General features: G+C 50.6%; 2 protein-coding genes and 1 long non-coding RNA gene across 6 annotated transcripts in view; 1 reads left to right on the forward strand and 2 right to left on the reverse strand.

Annotated features, from left to right (window-relative positions):
* HOXA3 (homeobox A3) overlaps positions 1-16,355 on the reverse strand; it is a 31,444-nt gene that overhangs the window by 5,840 nt on the left and 9,249 nt on the right. Inside the window, exons 1-2 of one of the 4 annotated variants that reach the window (XM_070369457.1) lie at positions 12,413-12,468; positions 8,105-8,187 (exon numbers count right to left, since the gene is read on the reverse strand). The gene's annotated coding sequence lies outside the window, so the exon portion shown is untranslated. Of the gene's footprint in view, positions 1-4,095; positions 4,829-4,863; positions 7,433-8,104; positions 8,188-12,412; positions 12,469-16,355 lie in introns of those variants that run through there. The other 3 variants (XM_070369458.1, XM_070369460.1, XM_070369459.1) reach the window with 3 other exon arrangements.
* On the forward strand, positions 71-7,752 carry LOC138987613 (uncharacterized). The gene is made up of 2 exons (XR_011463992.1): positions 71-206; positions 7,457-7,752. It is a non-coding gene; the product is annotated as an uncharacterized lncRNA (long non-coding RNA).
* On the reverse strand, positions 14,049-16,341 carry HOXA4 (homeobox A4). The gene is made up of 2 exons (XM_005903683.3): positions 15,650-16,341; positions 14,049-15,097 (listed from the first exon to the last, which is right to left on the reverse strand). Exons 1-2 carry the CDS (start codon positions 16,263-16,265, stop codon positions 14,751-14,753), a joined length of 963 nt encoding a protein of 320 aa, XP_005903745.3. The 5' UTR covers positions 16,266-16,341; the 3' UTR covers positions 14,049-14,750.

Genomic DNA, 16,355 nt, shown 5'->3' on the forward strand with positions numbered 1-16,355 from the left:
CGGTGCAGAGCTTGGCCGCCTCGCTGCTCCGGCACGGCTAGCCCAGGGCGGACTGGGGCGGCTCGGACCCCCCCTCCCACCCACCCCACCCACCCTCCCCTCCCCCACACCCCCGCCCCCTGCCCTTCCCGAGGGCAGCAGCCGCGGCCCGGAGATAAGCGCTAGCGCGGCGCGGGGCTCTGCCTGGGCTAGTGGCACCGACTTGGGTATGTTTCTTATGAATATTACACGCGGAGCAGCGTCTGGTCGGGGGGTGCGGTGGGGGTGCTGGGGGCGGGCGGGAAGGGAGGCCGAGGCGGCCGGGTTGGGGGGGAGGACGCCGCCGGCGTGGGGGATGGGGCGGAGGCGAGCGAGAGGGGGAGCTCGGCGGCAGCGGGGGGGGAGGGCAGTCTCCCCCCAACCCCCAACGCCCTCCCTCTCCCCGCTCCTAAGCGTCACTAAAGTCCAGGAAAATTATGCTAATGAGGACAAACGGCTCTCACAAAGGGGCTCTCTTCCTGGGCTCTATTTCTTTGGAATCCGTTTGAGAAACGACCTTACCCCATGCTCTAAACATTTCCAGTTGCGGGGCAGAGAACCAGGAGAAGAGAGTTCCCCAGACTTTGGGCAGTTTACCTCACCTGCCACCCCCAAGCTGAGAACCTCAAAGCCAGTCTCTAGGGGCTGGGACAGGGCCTCCTTTCTTGGGAGTCCTCCCCCAGAGCCAACTGGGCTTTCTGGTTATATTTTTTCAGGTGGAAATCCTTGAAATCCTGGCGGCCGGGAGGGAGGTAGCCTGGGGGAGATATGGTTTGTCCAGGCAGTAAAACGGGCCGCTCTGGGCTCAGGTACACACAAAGGTGTTAGAATTCTAGGTGTCCAACCCTTCTGTACCCATTTCACAGTACAAACACGCGGCTCACTCTCGGGCTAAGATACCTCTGACCCCAATAGGAAACCGCGTCTATATTTTCTGCCCTAATTAGTGGCAGATAGGGACGCTGAGCAGAGGAAAGGCCCAATATGCCCAGCGATTTTGCCAAAACTTTAAGGAGGATAGTCTTTCTCCCTCCTAATGCCTCCCTCAACTTTCCAGATTCGGAAGTGAACTCTGTCAGGATATGTGTGTGGCAAAAGAGAAATGGAGCATTCGTGCAATTCCAAGGTGTCAACGGCCGGTCCTTCTCAAAGGAAGGTGTTAAAAATATAAGTAGTATGTTTAAACTGTCAGGGAGCCAAAGTGTCACCTTAGAGCAAAAACAAAGCCAAGGGAAAAGGGAGAAATCAAAAAGCACTCCGGGCCAGGGTGGCCTCATGCATACCAATGGTTTTTGTCATTTATGGCTGGGCAAGATTTATGACTCGGCGCCCCAAAGCTGTAAACAGAGCACAAAACAGCAAACACTTGCTCCTTATGGCATACTGCTGCAGCGCGACTTGAAAGGGGGAGCGAGGCAGCGTAGGAGGCAAGAGCCGGCCGCAAAAATCCGCTCGGCGGCATTTTCTCTTCAAACCGGCTGGGTCGGATGTAGCATTTGAAGAAAGAAGGCGTGGGTCAATAATCAACCCGCACTTTCTCCTCCAAACTGCTGACGCGACTCGCCGCCTTCTCAGCTAAGCCAGCTGCCGGGAAGGCCCGCTCTCCGTGAGAACCTGCCAGGGGAGGGGACGGCCCGGGGCGCCGAGGTGAGGGCTGGGGGACCCGGGACGCATACCTTTCCGCCGGCGCCCAGAGAGGCCGGGAGCCGCCGAGCAGGGAGCCCAGGGAAAGATAGGGCGGGAGCTTGGGCCAGGACCTCCTCTGGGCAGCGGGCAGAAGTGGGGCTCGGACCTCAAGACTAGGGTCTGGCGACCTGGCACGCAGATTGCTGGGCCCCAGGCCTCTCTGCTAAAATCCAAAGGACTGATCTTTGGAGCCAGATGGGTGAATTGATTAAAAATAATAATGTATAATAGCTGAAGGATTTTTGTTTGTTACTGCTTTTTTAAAAGGAAAATATCGCCTGTCGATTTCAGCCCCTACCCAAGCGCCCTAAGTAAATCCCGCAGCCATTCACCCGGCTCCACCAAAACCACTGAGGTTCTCTCTGGGGAGAGGACCCCTTGGCTCCCCCAGTACTCTTAAGCCCTGTTCCCTGCCCCCATCTCTCACCCATGAAGACTAGAAGAAAACATATTTTCAGCACTAGAAGAGTGTCTGGAACATCAGAAGTGCCCTGGTGCCTTTCTATCCTTTACAGAAGTATCTTTATGAACTTATCTGTGAGAGCCTGTGGGTGGCTGTGCAGCCAGGGAGGAAGGTGGGGAATAACTGTTGGCTACAAAAGGCACAGAAATCCCAGGTTGGGGAAGAAAATCAATGAGGAAATAAGCTTGCTTCTGAGGGTGAGGTTGGCATTTTGAGGGTAAAGGGGGAGACTAGCCTTTATTTTTTTAATGGCTATAGTTCAGCTATGATGGAGTGGCTTTGGCTCTTTCCATGTGGGAAAAACCAACCAGTTCTCTATAAACACCTCTACTGGCTTCTGTCTGTGTACACTTTTATACAGAACCAGCTCGGTAGTCCATCCTTAGATATTTATTCCACTTGCTGGCACTGAAGCGACAATAAAAAGATGCATTTAACAAACCTCTATTCCTTCTCTCATTCTTTCTAGTGAAACTATATTATTTATGAGTCTTTAACTGGGTCAAAAATGCACCAGAACTGGGTCATAAATCATATGAAATGCTGACAAGTAATTGAACAGCAATTAAAGCTTACATTTTATTTCCAAGGGGTGTTTTAGAGCACTTGAAACGGCCTCAGTTAAACACGGTTAGTGCCTGGGCCAGTAGCGGGGAGGGCTGAAGCAGCCCTTCTGTCTGGGGAAGTAAATCTCACTCAAGTAGGAGAAATCTGATTTGATTTCTTTTTTTTTTTTTCCCCCAGTGAGGAAAGTTTTGGGGTTTTTTTGTTTGTTTGTTTGTTTTTAAGTCAGGACACAGATCCGATTCCCAGCTCCTTTGTAGGCATCACTTTTCTCTGCTCCAAGAACTTCAGCAGAGGAAAGTGAAATTTCCCTCACCTTTTTAGGGAGTTTCCATCCTTCCTATGGGGTCCCTAAAGCCCAATTAGCTCGGGCTTTCCCAGTAATTTGGAAGCTATTTAACTCTCATCTGCCCCCATTCTGACTACAGCACCGCTCCTGGGACTCTGAAGATGTCTGCCTCTGCTTTCTGCAGACTTTGCTTTCAGACTTCCCTCCAGCCCAGGGCACACCGGCCAGTTCTCCAACTCTCCTAGCCGGCTGGGGGTGAAACAGGGGGCGCCCCAGCCTTGTGTCTTACGAAGCTCAGCTAGCTCCAGCTCCCTCCTTTCTCTGTCTCCTGAATGTTAGAACAACAGAGCTTCTGGGCATTCAGCATGCTTGCCCCCAGCCCAAGCCTCTCCTAGATTTGAGCTGTCCTTCTCCACCCCTGTTCAGGCAAAGGGTACTCGGGCAAACAATGGCTAGTCCTCAGGGTCTGGCTCCTTCAGTCTGGCAAGTGGAAAAGCGCGTGCAACCACCTAACACTGAACAAAGTGGCCCGAAGCATCATCAATAAAATGGCAGCGCATCTGGACACTCATTGATTTCTCTCCCCCAGCTGCTCTGGCTGTCCAGGTCAGCCTTCACCCTCCATCCTAGCCAGCAAACACGGCTAAACAGAGCAATTCCCCTTCTCCTTCACTCAGCCCCCACCCTCTCCAGGCAGTTCCATCCAGCAAGCTGTGAGCTGCACTCAGGCCACCTTGGCTGGAGCCGGCAGTGCTCCAACACTCGCATCCACCAGGGGCTCAGCTTCTGGGACTCAATTCCCGCTGCAGTGGACAAAGCCACTCGAGTGTTGGAGGCCACCAGGCCCACCTAGTAGCCCCCAAATGCTCTTTCCTTTACACCCCCCAACACTTGCCAGGGAATTAAATGCAGTCTGAGGCGCCACTGGGGATCTTTCAAATGCTTTCGATTCTAAGGAAGAAACAAAGGAAGAGAGGCGCTGAGGGTCCTGTCCATGAACCAGGGTCTCCTCGCCTGACCTTTGTCTCTCTCACAGCCATAACTCACTCCAGATATGAACAATCAACAGAAATACCTTAAAATAAATTCCATTCTCCCGGTGTGGCCTGGAGTCCCATCGGCTAGCTCGCCCAGAACCGCTCCATGAGCGCTGAAAACTGCAACCCGCTAGGAGAGCACTCTCCGGAGAAGGGGAAGAAGGAGGAGGTGGGTGCGTGGGGGTGGGGGAAAGCTCTCGCTCTGTAGAGAATCTAGAAAACGTAATCACAGGCAAAGCCCGTCTGGGTCTCCGCTCCAAATGCCACAATAATGCGCTGTATTATGTGCTCACGTGGTCATACGTCAACTTAAATCCTTTTATTTGAAATAGGGAATCACTGAAGGAACTACGTTTCCAATCAGAACATTTAGCTTTCAGGGAGGTGAACTGGGGGACCTTGACCAGCAATGGGGAAGTTTTATCCAGGACAGTAGGACACTGGGGCATCTCCCCCCATCCCAACACTCATCACACAAGGCCACTTAGCTCCACTTACATTTCTGTACACATGAGTCAGCACAAGGGAAGAGCAATTCTGTCCCCATTCTCACAGTCTGAAGAACTTTCCTTATAGTCTCCCACTTACACACAAGCTGAACCCAAAACACCCAAGCACTCCAGTCTCCCCTGGCCAACTGGCCAGTATATCAAAAGGCAAAAGGTGCTGGCCCTGTTTCCAGAAGAAAACCCAGTACTAACTGGCCTCTTCAGTGGACTCCCTAATGGCCTGCCATTGTATGGAGTTTGCTAACACCCACACCATACACCACAGTCACTGGAGAAACCCAAAAGGCCCATAATTACCTGACAAAAGGCCGAAGCACCTCCTCCAAGTCCAGCTGGTTTTGATAGGAGCCCCCTACAAGAGAGATGCTTGGCTCTAGAGTGGTGGGTCAGGGTTGCAAAATCTGGAGGGACCAAGTGTCCAGGCTAAATCTGCACTTACACATTTCCTTAGTGCATAGCTGAGTGATACATGAAATTATAGGCTTCTAATGATGAAAAATGTAAGGGGAAATGATCTAATTGTCGCTGCAAGAGAGGGGAAAAAAAAAAAGAACCAATGTTGGCTGGCATCCCTTGAAATAACCTACAAGACAACCTAAGACCCTTTCTGCAGACAAGTGTGTCCACTCTCCTCAAAGACAACTCTGTGTCCACCATCAGAAACTGAACGGGACCAACTCTGCTCATGAGGAACCTGGCATTCCCCCTCCTCATCCCACTCCAACTCCTGCCTTCTGCTTGGGGGCTCTGTCCACTGACTTCAACAGTTCACGTTCTCAGAAGCCATCTAAAAACTCCCTCTTTTCAGGTCTTTGTTTCTAACTTGGGGAATGCTCTGAGGTGGTGGTAAGATCCTCATGCCATATTCTTTTGTTCCTTGAGAGTGGGTCTTCAGCTGGCTATGACTCTCTAAGCATGAGGGCTCACTTGTAGCAGCTGCAGAAAGCTGTGCATGGTTCTTTCCCTCCCCTTCTGCCCTGCAGAGGGACAGAAGGCGCCTGGTGAGAAAATAAGGCCCTCAGCAGAGGCCTGGTCATGGGGGTGTCCAAATGAGAAGGGCAATAAAAAAGGAGGAGGCCTAATTCCTTGGAAGTAAGTCCCGGCCTAAGCTGGATAAAGTTCTGTCTATGGGATAGCTAGGAGAGAACCCCTATGTGAACCTTCCCAGCTCTGACCTAAGTCACAGGCTACAAAGTGAGAACCCAAATCGAAAACCAGCTTCTCTCAGGTTTGAGGGGTAGGGGTCAGGCCCAAAGGCTCTTTTCAAAAGCACTCTCTGGTTTCCCAAGGACTCAGACAACTAATACACTGGCCTCTGCTCCCCTTACCCCATCCATCCGTATAATTTCACCCTGAGCTCTCCAGATAGCCTGGCAAACTCCCTTCCTTGCCAACTAAAGTTTCTGCATAGGCTTCAACTCAAAAATGAGAAGAGGCCCCCTTTAGAACTCTCAGAGCAGTCTGGAGCAAACCGAAATTCCGAGGCGATAAATCAATGAGAGAAGTCTTTGGTCCTGCTTCAGAGAAATGCCTTAACGCCAGAAAGGCCCAGCAGCATCTCAGCTTCAGCTAGGAGCCTCTATACCTCTATTAACAGCCCAGTTAATGCTTCAACTGCTGTTTAACAATTAACATTAACGACTTGGAGTGGGATGGGGTGATTGGGTGGGATGTGAAGGGAAAAATCTGAACAAGTCAAAGGAAGTTTAACTTTTGAAGTGAAAATGGCTTCCCTAAGAGAGATCTTGGTCTGGCCAAGCCCCCAGGGAACCAGCAGCTGAGAGTCCTCCTTCACCACTCTGAAACCCACTTTCCTGAAGCAAGGCTATGGGCCTTTTATGGTTCCGTTTTGTTCCAGAGAACAAGAATAGAGATGCTCAAGTATCTAGGCGCAGGTTGGGAAACCCAGCTGCCAATTCCCCCTTTACTGACTCCTCCACTCAACCTGGCCAGGGCTCGGACAAAAGCCCTAGATCCATGCAATGGAGCCAAAATAGCACAAAGTTGTCTTAGAAGGAGCAAGTGACCAAGGATACAGAGCTTTAGTCAATATTTGCAAGGCTGTTGGCAGATTAGCTATATCTGTATTCAAACACTGTAATCTGATTTCTCCGTCAAAAATACACTTAACATTTTTCTCCCTTTACTTAACTGTAGTGGTTTTTTCTATTCAGTGTCAGGTAAGGCCCTTAGCCCACTGTGTGTGTGTGGGGGGGGGGGGTTGGGGGGGCAGGTTATAGATCATTATTTAACATGAGATATTTCCTGTGGGTGCAACTACAGTACAAATGGGCTCCAAGTTCTCTTGGATATGTATTATCATTTTATACCCCTGGCCACAGACCTCTGCAACTGTTTACACATGCGGTGGTTCTGTTATGTTCTGAAATGCAAATCCTAAGTACATCTGAGTTACAAATTCCTGAAATGCTCTATCTATACTTGGGATAAATAAACATACAGTAGCTGAGAAAGTACCAGCTTTACTATTACTCTGTTTACTTCCTATCTGATAAAGTAATAATTGTATCCAGAACACCTTATCAGCCCTAGAGCATCAGTGAATAGTGTTTCAATTAATTAACAACCTGATATCTATTGTAGGAGCAGATTTTAGGGAAGACTGAGGCCTAGGGAATAGAAGATTTAAAAAAAATCTCAGCAAACTTTTAAAAATAAATAATTCCTAAAAGAACAAAGCAAATCCATTCCTTCATCCCACGCTTTTGAAAGCTATTCCAGCGGCCCCTCCCCCAAATAGGCACGAAATTTATGGATCTTTTACAAGGTAATAAACCACAGTAACTACCTCCCTGCATCCTAAACTAAGAGAACAAATTAAGCCAGAACTTGGAAAGAATTTTAAAGAGTTTTCTCTTGTTCTAAATAGGAAAAGAAAACGACGAGACACAGAAAACCCGTGCTTTTCCCACAGGAAGATCAGTGGATCAGTCCGGCTAAAGAAACCGAGAAGCCCAGCTGCCAACGATGGTCTACACATTTGAAATACAGCAACTTCCCTCTTGCCAAGGAAAGGCAAGACGATAGGAGAAACTACAAGGCGTCGAGGCACGTTTTCTGCGCGCAGACCTGAGGCTGACCACAACGGCTGAACTCCCAGGCTCCGCAGGCGCCGTGAACAGTCCACAAGGAGCGGCCCACGCGGCTACCGCCGCGCCCGTGGCCTCTACTAGTAGGCTTTGGCCCTGCTGTTCCGTGGAGCGGTTCGGTTCGTCTGAGGCATGCCCGAAGAAACACACACGCCCTTCTGAGCCCCCCACTCGCCCCCGCCCCCGACGAACACACATCTTTGGTTTCTGCAACCGCCCCTCCTGCACGAAGCCGGTCTGGGGTAGAGCTTTGTCGCCGAAGCCCTCGCTGGCAGGGCGCGCAGCTGAGGGGAACTCCTCAGAAGTTATATATTGACCAGCACCTCTTTCAATACTGACCAGCTAGCTGCAAGGGGTGGCAGCTGCCAGGGAAAGTAAACTTCTTCACCGGTGCGAGGGCCGGCGCTTACCGGGGACGCAGCGCTTACCTCGAAAGATGTCCAAGGCTGAAGCCGAGAGTGTCTCTAGCTCCGGGCGCTCAGGGACTCCCCGTTTCCGGCATCCGGCGGCTCTGCGGACAAACAAACAGCAGAGGGTGAAGGGCGGCCGCGGAAGAAGGGACTTGGAGGAGCAGAGTTGGAGGCGCCGGCGATGCGGGTGCCCGGGTGGCCCCCGGGGTGACGCGGACTCGGAAGAGTCGCCAGGACACTCGCCCATGTGGCGCACTCATTGCTCGAAAGGTTCCGGTCTACAAATGGCCTGAAGGTGGTGATTTATTTTTGTAAAATAAATACATACTCCATCTCCGCACCCACACTTTTTTTTTTTTTCTTTCTTTTTATGGCGGGGGGGTGGGGAGTGGGGGGCGGGGGTGCAGGCGGAGGAAGACGGGAAGGTGGAAGAGGCTTTCTGTTGGTGCCCTCCCTCTGCTGCAAGAGCTGCTCTCGCACCTCAACTTGGGAGTGTGAATGCACGCTTTATTTTCTTCTGCTAACAAAGGGAAGCCTTGCCTGGGAGCATTCAATCACCGGCTCTCCTGAAACCTCACTAATAGTGTTCATTTTTGTTTGGCGCGAAATCAGACTCCGGCTCAGTCCATGGGCCAGGGGCAGTTTTGGAAGGTTTTGTCTTCTGGTTCATTCAAGCCCTGGGGCGTCCTCTCTCTCGGCCCCAGTGGGCTGGCGGGATCACCACAGCACCCAGTCCCTCTGAGTAGGCTAGCTATGGTTGCTGGAAGTGGGGGAAGTTGGGGAGGATGCAGGTATTAGACAATACCCCATCTGGGGACCCTATCCAGCCTCCCTTTACACAGCAGCGGCCAGTCCCTCCAGGCCCTAATTCTGTTGCTGCCGCCTCCCTCCAGATATTTGCAGCCCTCTCTTGCTCTCTAACTGGCAAATGGTCAGCCAGCTTTTGGGGGATAGGGTGAAGACACTGAGGAGGGGCAAAGAATCCTCCTGGGTGCTGGGTCCCTGGCTTAGAGAAGTTCTCTGCTGGGCTGGGACTCTGAGGTCCAGTTGCTTCCACAGCCCTGTTCCTGTCCCACACTCTAGCCTGCCCAAATCAGCCCCAGTGGCTGTCCTGCATCCATGCAATCCTGCTAAGAGTGCCAAAAGGGGCTACCAAATAGCCCACAAGTCCCCTGACCCTCAGGCTTCATGGACCCCTAACACACTGAACAAGTGGATGCACACCAGCCCCTAACTGCTCTCTGCCACCACCTCGACCTGCAGCCCCCAGTGTCCATCAAGCACTTGGAACTCGGAATCCATGCTGGGCCCCTTTCCTCTATTCAAACTTGTCCTCTGTGTCCCCAAAGGGAGTGCCCCCTGGCCTTGCGGACAGTGGCCTGACCCTAAGCAAGGTGGGGCTTAGCTACCCTGCAGTTGCCACTCAACATAGTCCCAGAAAGATCCACTATGCCGCCATCCACCGCCACCCACCCACCCACCCCCTGACTCTTAGGAGCATTGTAATTGTTATGGTTATTATTATTGTTGCTGTTTCCTTATCCCCAAGTCAAATATTCATGGCTGCAGTTCCACCATAAATCGTTCAGACTAATGAGTCACAAAGAGACGCTGCCCAGGTCTCTCCCCTGCAATGGCTGCCGCTGCCGCTGCCGCTGCGGCCTCTCTCTCCGGCGTTTTTGGCGCTCGCTTGCTCCCTCGCTCGCCGGGCGCGGGTGATTTATGAACACCGGGAAAATTGAACAAAGCCGCGCGCCCGTCCTGTGATATCTCTGCAGCCTTCCCCAGTGTGAATCAGAACATTACCAACTGTCTGAGCATCAGTCCCACTTCATCACGAAAGCCAAGACGTGACCGCAGAAATCCCGAACCCGAACTCACGTTTCCCCGGTTGCGCCGCGCTCCCCAAACTCGCAGAAACCCTACGGAAAAAGCCCACGACCCAGCGTGGGTCGGCCAGCTCCGGGTCCTGCCCGCTGACGGCCTCTCTCCACCCCTCCTGAAGCAGTTAAAAAGCTTTTGGATATAAATCTGAGGGTGTGTGTTTTTAAAAATCAAATAGGAAGTTGGGGGACTCACTTCTGAGATTCATTCCTAGTGAGGCCCTGACGACTCCGATCCATTCCTGACGATCCACATTAATTATTTAATGAGTCACGTGACCACAAAGATTGCAATTTCAATATCTCCCTGGAACAGGCACTACACCTTTATCTGCTGCAACCAGGGTCCTTGTTTGGCTTTTTTAGTTCCCAGGCCTCCAGAACCCAGACGCCCTTGACAGGCTCCGAGGCAGCAATCACCTACAGAAATCTCAGGGCTAGCATATTAGAAATAGTCATTCCAGGACTAGGAGAATTGTGGACAGTCAGATGCCCTGACATCCGTTCCCTCCTGAGTCCAGAGGTCAACCCACCTGTCTTAGCACACTGGCTACAGTAGTTTGGTTATATAATTTCCCCAACTGCTTTGGTGGCTCATCAGGCAAGAAGCCACCCTTGTTCCCTGGCCCCTGGACACCTGAGGCCCTCCCCTCAGTTTCAAGTGAAGCCCAGAAGCACATGTCTATTCCAGGCAGAAGAGGCTTCTGCAGAGAAAAGATGTCTGTACACTCACCCCATCCAAGATGAGACCCAAGACTCTATTCAAGCTACATACTGATTAACATAAAGAACATAAACGGGAAGCATTCAGCTGCCTCAGTTTCCTTATTGGTAAACTGAGAAGACTAAACCAAAATGGCATCCATATCTCTTTCGCCTTGGACATTCTTTCAATCAAGGAATCTCTTTTGGCCCCAGGAATCAATCATAGAGCGAGTAGGGCTGGCCTGAAAGTAGTAGGGCTGGCCTGAAAGTGGGGATAGGGGAGAGTGGTTACTCCTGGAGTTTGGGACCTTGGGAAGAAGAGATGCCAGAGTTCCAAGACTGAAGTTTCAGGCTAAAATGCTTCACAGCAGCCCCTGCAGCCTCACTGCTACTGTCAAGGAGTCAGAACACACTCTCTTCCTCCTCCTTCCCAGCCCATACTCTTTGAGAGAGGAAGCAGAATTATTCTCAGGCTGGTGTATAGTACAGAAAAGGGGCAACAGGAGCAGCTGTTGGGAAAGGTAAGACTGAGTTCTTCCATACCGGACCACAACTAGGGATGCAGAGACTAAGGAAGTACAAAGAACCAACTCACCCACACCGGAAGTCCTAGGTTTCTGTTTGCTACATAGATTCTTTGGGGTTTTCTTTCTTTCCATTTCAAAGAACCATTGATCTGTTTCTATGTTGAAAGGGTGGTAGGACAGGCAGTGGTGAGAAAAGCAGCACAGTTTGGAAGCTCAAGGTATGGAAAGGGATAGAGGGAGAGAGAGTGATACCCGCTCCAAGGGGAGGAGGCTGAGAGGTGGGGGGAATGTGGGCATCCTGGGACAGCTAAATATAAAGTCAGAGATGCTGTCTGGAGGGCCTACTCACCATATATCTAGGTAATCTTCCCAGGAGCTCCATCCTGGGTATTAAGTACTCTACTATGCCTGTCACAGTTGAATTCCTGCTGTAATAAAACACCGGGTATATTGTAGATTTCAGCAAAACTAGGAAAGAGAGCCTGCAAAGTGCCATTTTTCTTCAGGGGGGGATAGTGTTAAGTACTTAATTCAAACTGTGACCATTAAAGTGTCTCCAATCCGATTTAGGTTGATTTCAGATGTTGACAAAACTTTTATCTTAGGAGTCATGCATAGTGTGGCTCTGTGACTAAAACTGATGAGTGTGTGTTAGAGGGAAGAAGGGGGAAAGAGAAAAAGAAGAAGGACCATGTTTAAGGGTCATTTTGGTAGGAAACTTACAGAGCTTACACAAAATACTGTCTTTAAAGGTCAAGGGTTTGTGGGGCCCATAGGGTTCACGTAAAAAAAAAAAAAACAATTAATGAGATAGAAAATTTGTCCTCTGGGTGAACTCTTATGGTTGCCCTAGCAAGGGGCAGACAATGCAGGATTTTGAAACACAAAGTGAGATTTTCTAAGCTGTTATAACAAGCTCCCTTAAAGACCAAATCTGAAGCAGGTAAATCACTTGAAAAAATGAAATAATCATTTGGATCATTGTGGGTAATTTTGGCTTTGTAAACCTTACCAATACCTTAATAATCAAGACAGCTTGGGCAAAAACTGACATTCCGTCAGGGAATATTAGAAAAACAATCTTGATCTTCTCTCTTTTCTCGGATAGATTAAGAAAATCTCCTTCCACCCCCAAACAAGTGCCTCCATATGAAGTTAATGAATGCCCCCATATCCCTCCTTTCCTACCAAGGAGAAATATAAGAATTTACCTTAAATGATGATAATCTGCCAATTGAGGTTTTGCAGCTCGACACTCAATTTCCACCAAGAGGCTAGGCATTTTTTGAGCAGACAGCCAAGATGCTGAGTCTTTGCCCGAGACCACATTATTTGCAAGAAGATCCCTTGCTTCTCCACAGACTTTTCCCAGAGAATGCCTTTCAGAATTGCTGTTGAATTACAAAGAAGTATTTATTGTATGAGGTGATTAATGATTCCTGGGAAAATTGCTATTTTCAGCATGATTTAATTTCGTTTTACAAGTGCATGTAGTAGGGGGAGGGTTAATAAGTTTTTGCGGCAGTTGCAGGGCTTCCAGAGCTCCCTGGCACCCGTTCACTGTTCACACCTTATAAAATGCACTTTATGCCAGGTTTGGCCTGACTTGGGAAGGAATATATTTGTTTGCTCCTGAATTTTCTTGGGGAGATGAGGAGGCCCCTCAGAGACTGGTGTCCACTTTCCTCTAAGATCTGGTTTGTTCCCAGGTAGAAAACGGATCACCCTTGCCTCTGGCACACAGACCAGTTGAGGAGGAAGGTCTAACAGCACTGACCACTGGCTACGTGTAGTTAGCCTCTGATGGGGAAATGCGGTTACAACTCCTTTGATACTGCAGAGGTGGGTGAGACCCCTTTCCCATCTCTGCTAAAATTATTACATGAACTAAAAACCATACTCATTCAAGGTCAGGTGATAGTTCTTATATTCTGGGACTAGGGGCTGTTGGTTTTCTCAGTCTTGTTGGAGAGTACTCCCTTCAGTGACAATGAAGTTAAATCCTCTTTGCTAATTTGTAAATGAGTAAGCAGATACTAGGGCTATGAAGATTGAGAAGTGGGGTTTGATTTCAGCCTTTTGAATCTAGATCTCTAGGTTGCACAGTGCGATCTGGTGATATTTAAGGAAGATGTCCCTGGTTCAGAGTTTGGCTTTCTTCCAACACTTAATACTCCCAGATCGACCTTGGTTATGGTGTCATTATGCTTAAGGTGTCATTATTCTTTCCTCCCAAGAAACTTTGGAGGGTATACCAGAAAAATTCAGTTTATTTTTAAAGGTCTTGCTTGGAAAAAAAAAGAAGAAGAAGAAGAAATGAAAAAACAAACAAAAATCCCAAGTTGCAGTTAGTGAAGGGAACCTTAAAAACAGCCAAGCGACAAAAAGCAATCTCAACTCTTTGCACAAACTATTTTTTATCTCCAGGGAAACAGGCAGATTAAGTGTGAAGGTGCAATAAATACCAAAGGGACCACTTCTTTCCAAGTGTGCTCAGAGTTCAGCATGTAGAACAGCTGCAGAAACTCGTGGGCCCGCAGCACTGCATGGTTTCACCTTTCATTGCAGAGAAGGACACGTTTCTATGCCTTACAGAGACTTGAAGCTTGAAAGCCTGGCCAAGTTTGGGAAGAAGAGGAGCCCTCTCAGAGCTCAAGAGCTTTCCTGCTCTTTGGAACTTTTCCCACAGTGGGTCAAACTTGACAAGAGTTCAGCTCAAGTTGAACAAATTATGTGAGCAGTCAGTCCAAGTGAATGCAACCCAAACCATCTACAGGATTTTTACACGAAAGGTCAACCATTTCAATTCAGAGAACTTTTCTTTAATTAAAAGTAGGAAACACACAAATATGTCTTAGAAATTTGTTTTTTAAACAGAGTTTATTCTTAGCACATGGCTTTCTACAGAGCCATACCACAATTTATACAGCTGCACATGGGACTAAATGCACTCTCCCTTCCAAGATTGTGCCTCAGAATTAGACAATATCTCCATAACAATATTTTAAATAAATGAAAGGAAGGGAAACCAACATGTGTCACATCTACCATCAAGGTCTATACATTTTTGAGAATTAAATAATCTTGTGAGGTCCACAGTGGCTACTCATTTATTCAGTTCAGTACAAGCTTTTATGAGCTGCCTTAAGGAGGGAGGGGAAGGTAAGGAATGTAGGAAAAGGGTCTGTTTTCTTCTGCTTGCAACAAATGTACATGTTCCCAGTCAACATGAGTTGTGTGACTGGCTTCAGCCATCTCAAAAGTATTTAATGCCAAGTGGTCCTTCTCAGGTACCCAAACCTGGCAGCCTTGTCCAGGCCAGCAGGTTGTTCCACCAGCCAGCATCCTGGTCATTGTCTTCTCTTCAGTGGCAAGCAGTTCACACACTTTCTTACCCGCAAAACATCTTCGTTTTATCATCCTTTTCTCCAAGTTGAGTTTTGTTTGGGGGGTCTGTTGTAGTCCAGATGGGGACGGGTGGATGGGAAAAGGGGCAGAAGAGAGGAGAAAAGCAGGTGAGGGACAGAACTGGTCTGGAGCTCTGGAACATTACACAGAGGAAGGAGTGAGCGCGGAGGCGCCCTGGTGGGGTTGAGGATGCAGATGCGGGCTCTGAGTTTGTGGTTTTCCTGGTGGGCCTGCTGAAGCCGAGCCGGAGTTGGAGGATCGCATCTTAGTGTTGGGCAGTTTATGATCTTTCTTCCACTTCATCCTTCGGTTCTGAAACCAGATCTTGACCTGGCGCTCAGACAAGCAGAGCGTGTGGGCGATCTCGATGCGGCGACGCCGGGTCAGGTAGCGGTTAAAGTGGAACTCTTTCTCCAGCTCCAAGACCTGCTGCCGGGTGTAGGCGGTTCGGGAGCGCTTGGGCTCCCCTCCATTATAACTGGGGTTGACTGAAAGCCCATAACCCCGAAGGAGAAAGCCAAGGAGGAGGGAGTGGAGGAGAGGGAAAGGAGGAGGAAAAAGAAGGTGGGGTGGGGAAGAGCAATTGGACATCATCATTATATAATAACCTGACACCAAGTTCACGCAAGATACATAAAACGGCAAAGAAAATGTTTCACAGGCTATTGACAACGGGAAACACCCGAGAGCCATAAAGAATAGTGCTGGGCATTGGGGCTGAAGAAAAGCTTCAAAGACACATGGCCTGAAGCCTCTGCCAGGGCAATTAAATTTATGGGGGCTATAATTACTGCCCTAACAGTTTGTCGTCTCGTAAATCTCCAGATAAAGGGACCCCGGGTACAAAAGGGTTCTCACACTGGAATCAGGCGGCTGGCTGGCGCTCACACACCCACATCCCACTGTAGCTTGGGCCAGTTGAGTGCTCCCCTCCCGAGGCCCTCTTCCCCTAGGGGCCTCTCCCCCGATCCCCGCCCCGACCCTGGAACCCGGCTCAGCCCCAGCCCACCCTTCCGCGCCTCCCCAGCGGCGCCACGTACCGGCGCTGACATGGATCTTCTTCATCCAGGGGTACACCACGGGCTCCTTGCCCTTCAGGCCCGGCGGGCTCTTGTCAGCCAGGAGCAGCGGGCACGCGGGGGCGCTACCCCCTGACGGGACGCCCGGGGTGGCTGGAGCAGCCTCGCAGCGCCGCTGGGGCGCAGGGGCCGCCGCACGATGCTGCGGGGGAGGAGGCGGCAGGACGTGGCTCGCGTGCAGGCCGTGCGCAGGAGCCTTGGCGTGCGCCAGGGGCTGCTCGGGCTGTGGCGGCTGCCCCGGGCTGGCGCCACCGCGGTAGCCATAGGGGTAGGCGGTGTCGGCCGCCCCATGCGCGGGGTAGAGCGCGGCCGCGGGATAGGAGGACTCGCGGGCGGCCCGCGGCGCGTAGTAGGAGGCTGGGGGCTCGCGACTGCCGCCCGCGTGGGAGAGCTGGGGCTGCTGCTGCGGCGGCGGCGGCAGGTGCTGGGCCGCGGGCGCTGGGGGCTGCTGATAGCCGGGGCCCCCGCCCGGGCCGCCGTCTCCGCCGCCCGGGCCGCTGTGCTGCGCGTACTCCTCGAAGGGAGGGAACTTGGGCTCGATGTAGTTGGAGTTTATCAAAAACGAGCTCATGGTCATTAATTTGTGAAGTGCAAAAATACTAATTTTTCTCGCGTTGTCGTTTTTCTGGGCTCGCCGAGGCCCCTCCCCCTCCTGCCTCGTTTCCCA

Source organism: Bos mutus, chromosome 4 (assembly GCF_027580195.1).
Source record: "Bos mutus isolate GX-2022 chromosome 4, NWIPB_WYAK_1.1, whole genome shotgun sequence".
NCBI lineage: Eukaryota > Metazoa > Chordata > Mammalia > Artiodactyla > Bovidae > Bos > Bos mutus.

What these genes read in the sequence shown, in the direction of transcription:
- HOXA4 (XM_005903683.3), bottom strand. Translation starts at nt 16,265, where the DNA reads ATGACCATGAGCTCGTTTTTGATAAACTCCAACTACATCGAGCCCAAG. An exon ending in GAAGATCCATGTCAGCGCCG is followed by an intron (nt 15,098 to 15,649) that starts GTACGTGGCGCC and finishes ATGGGCTTTCAG; the next exon opens with TCAACCCCAGTTATAATGGA.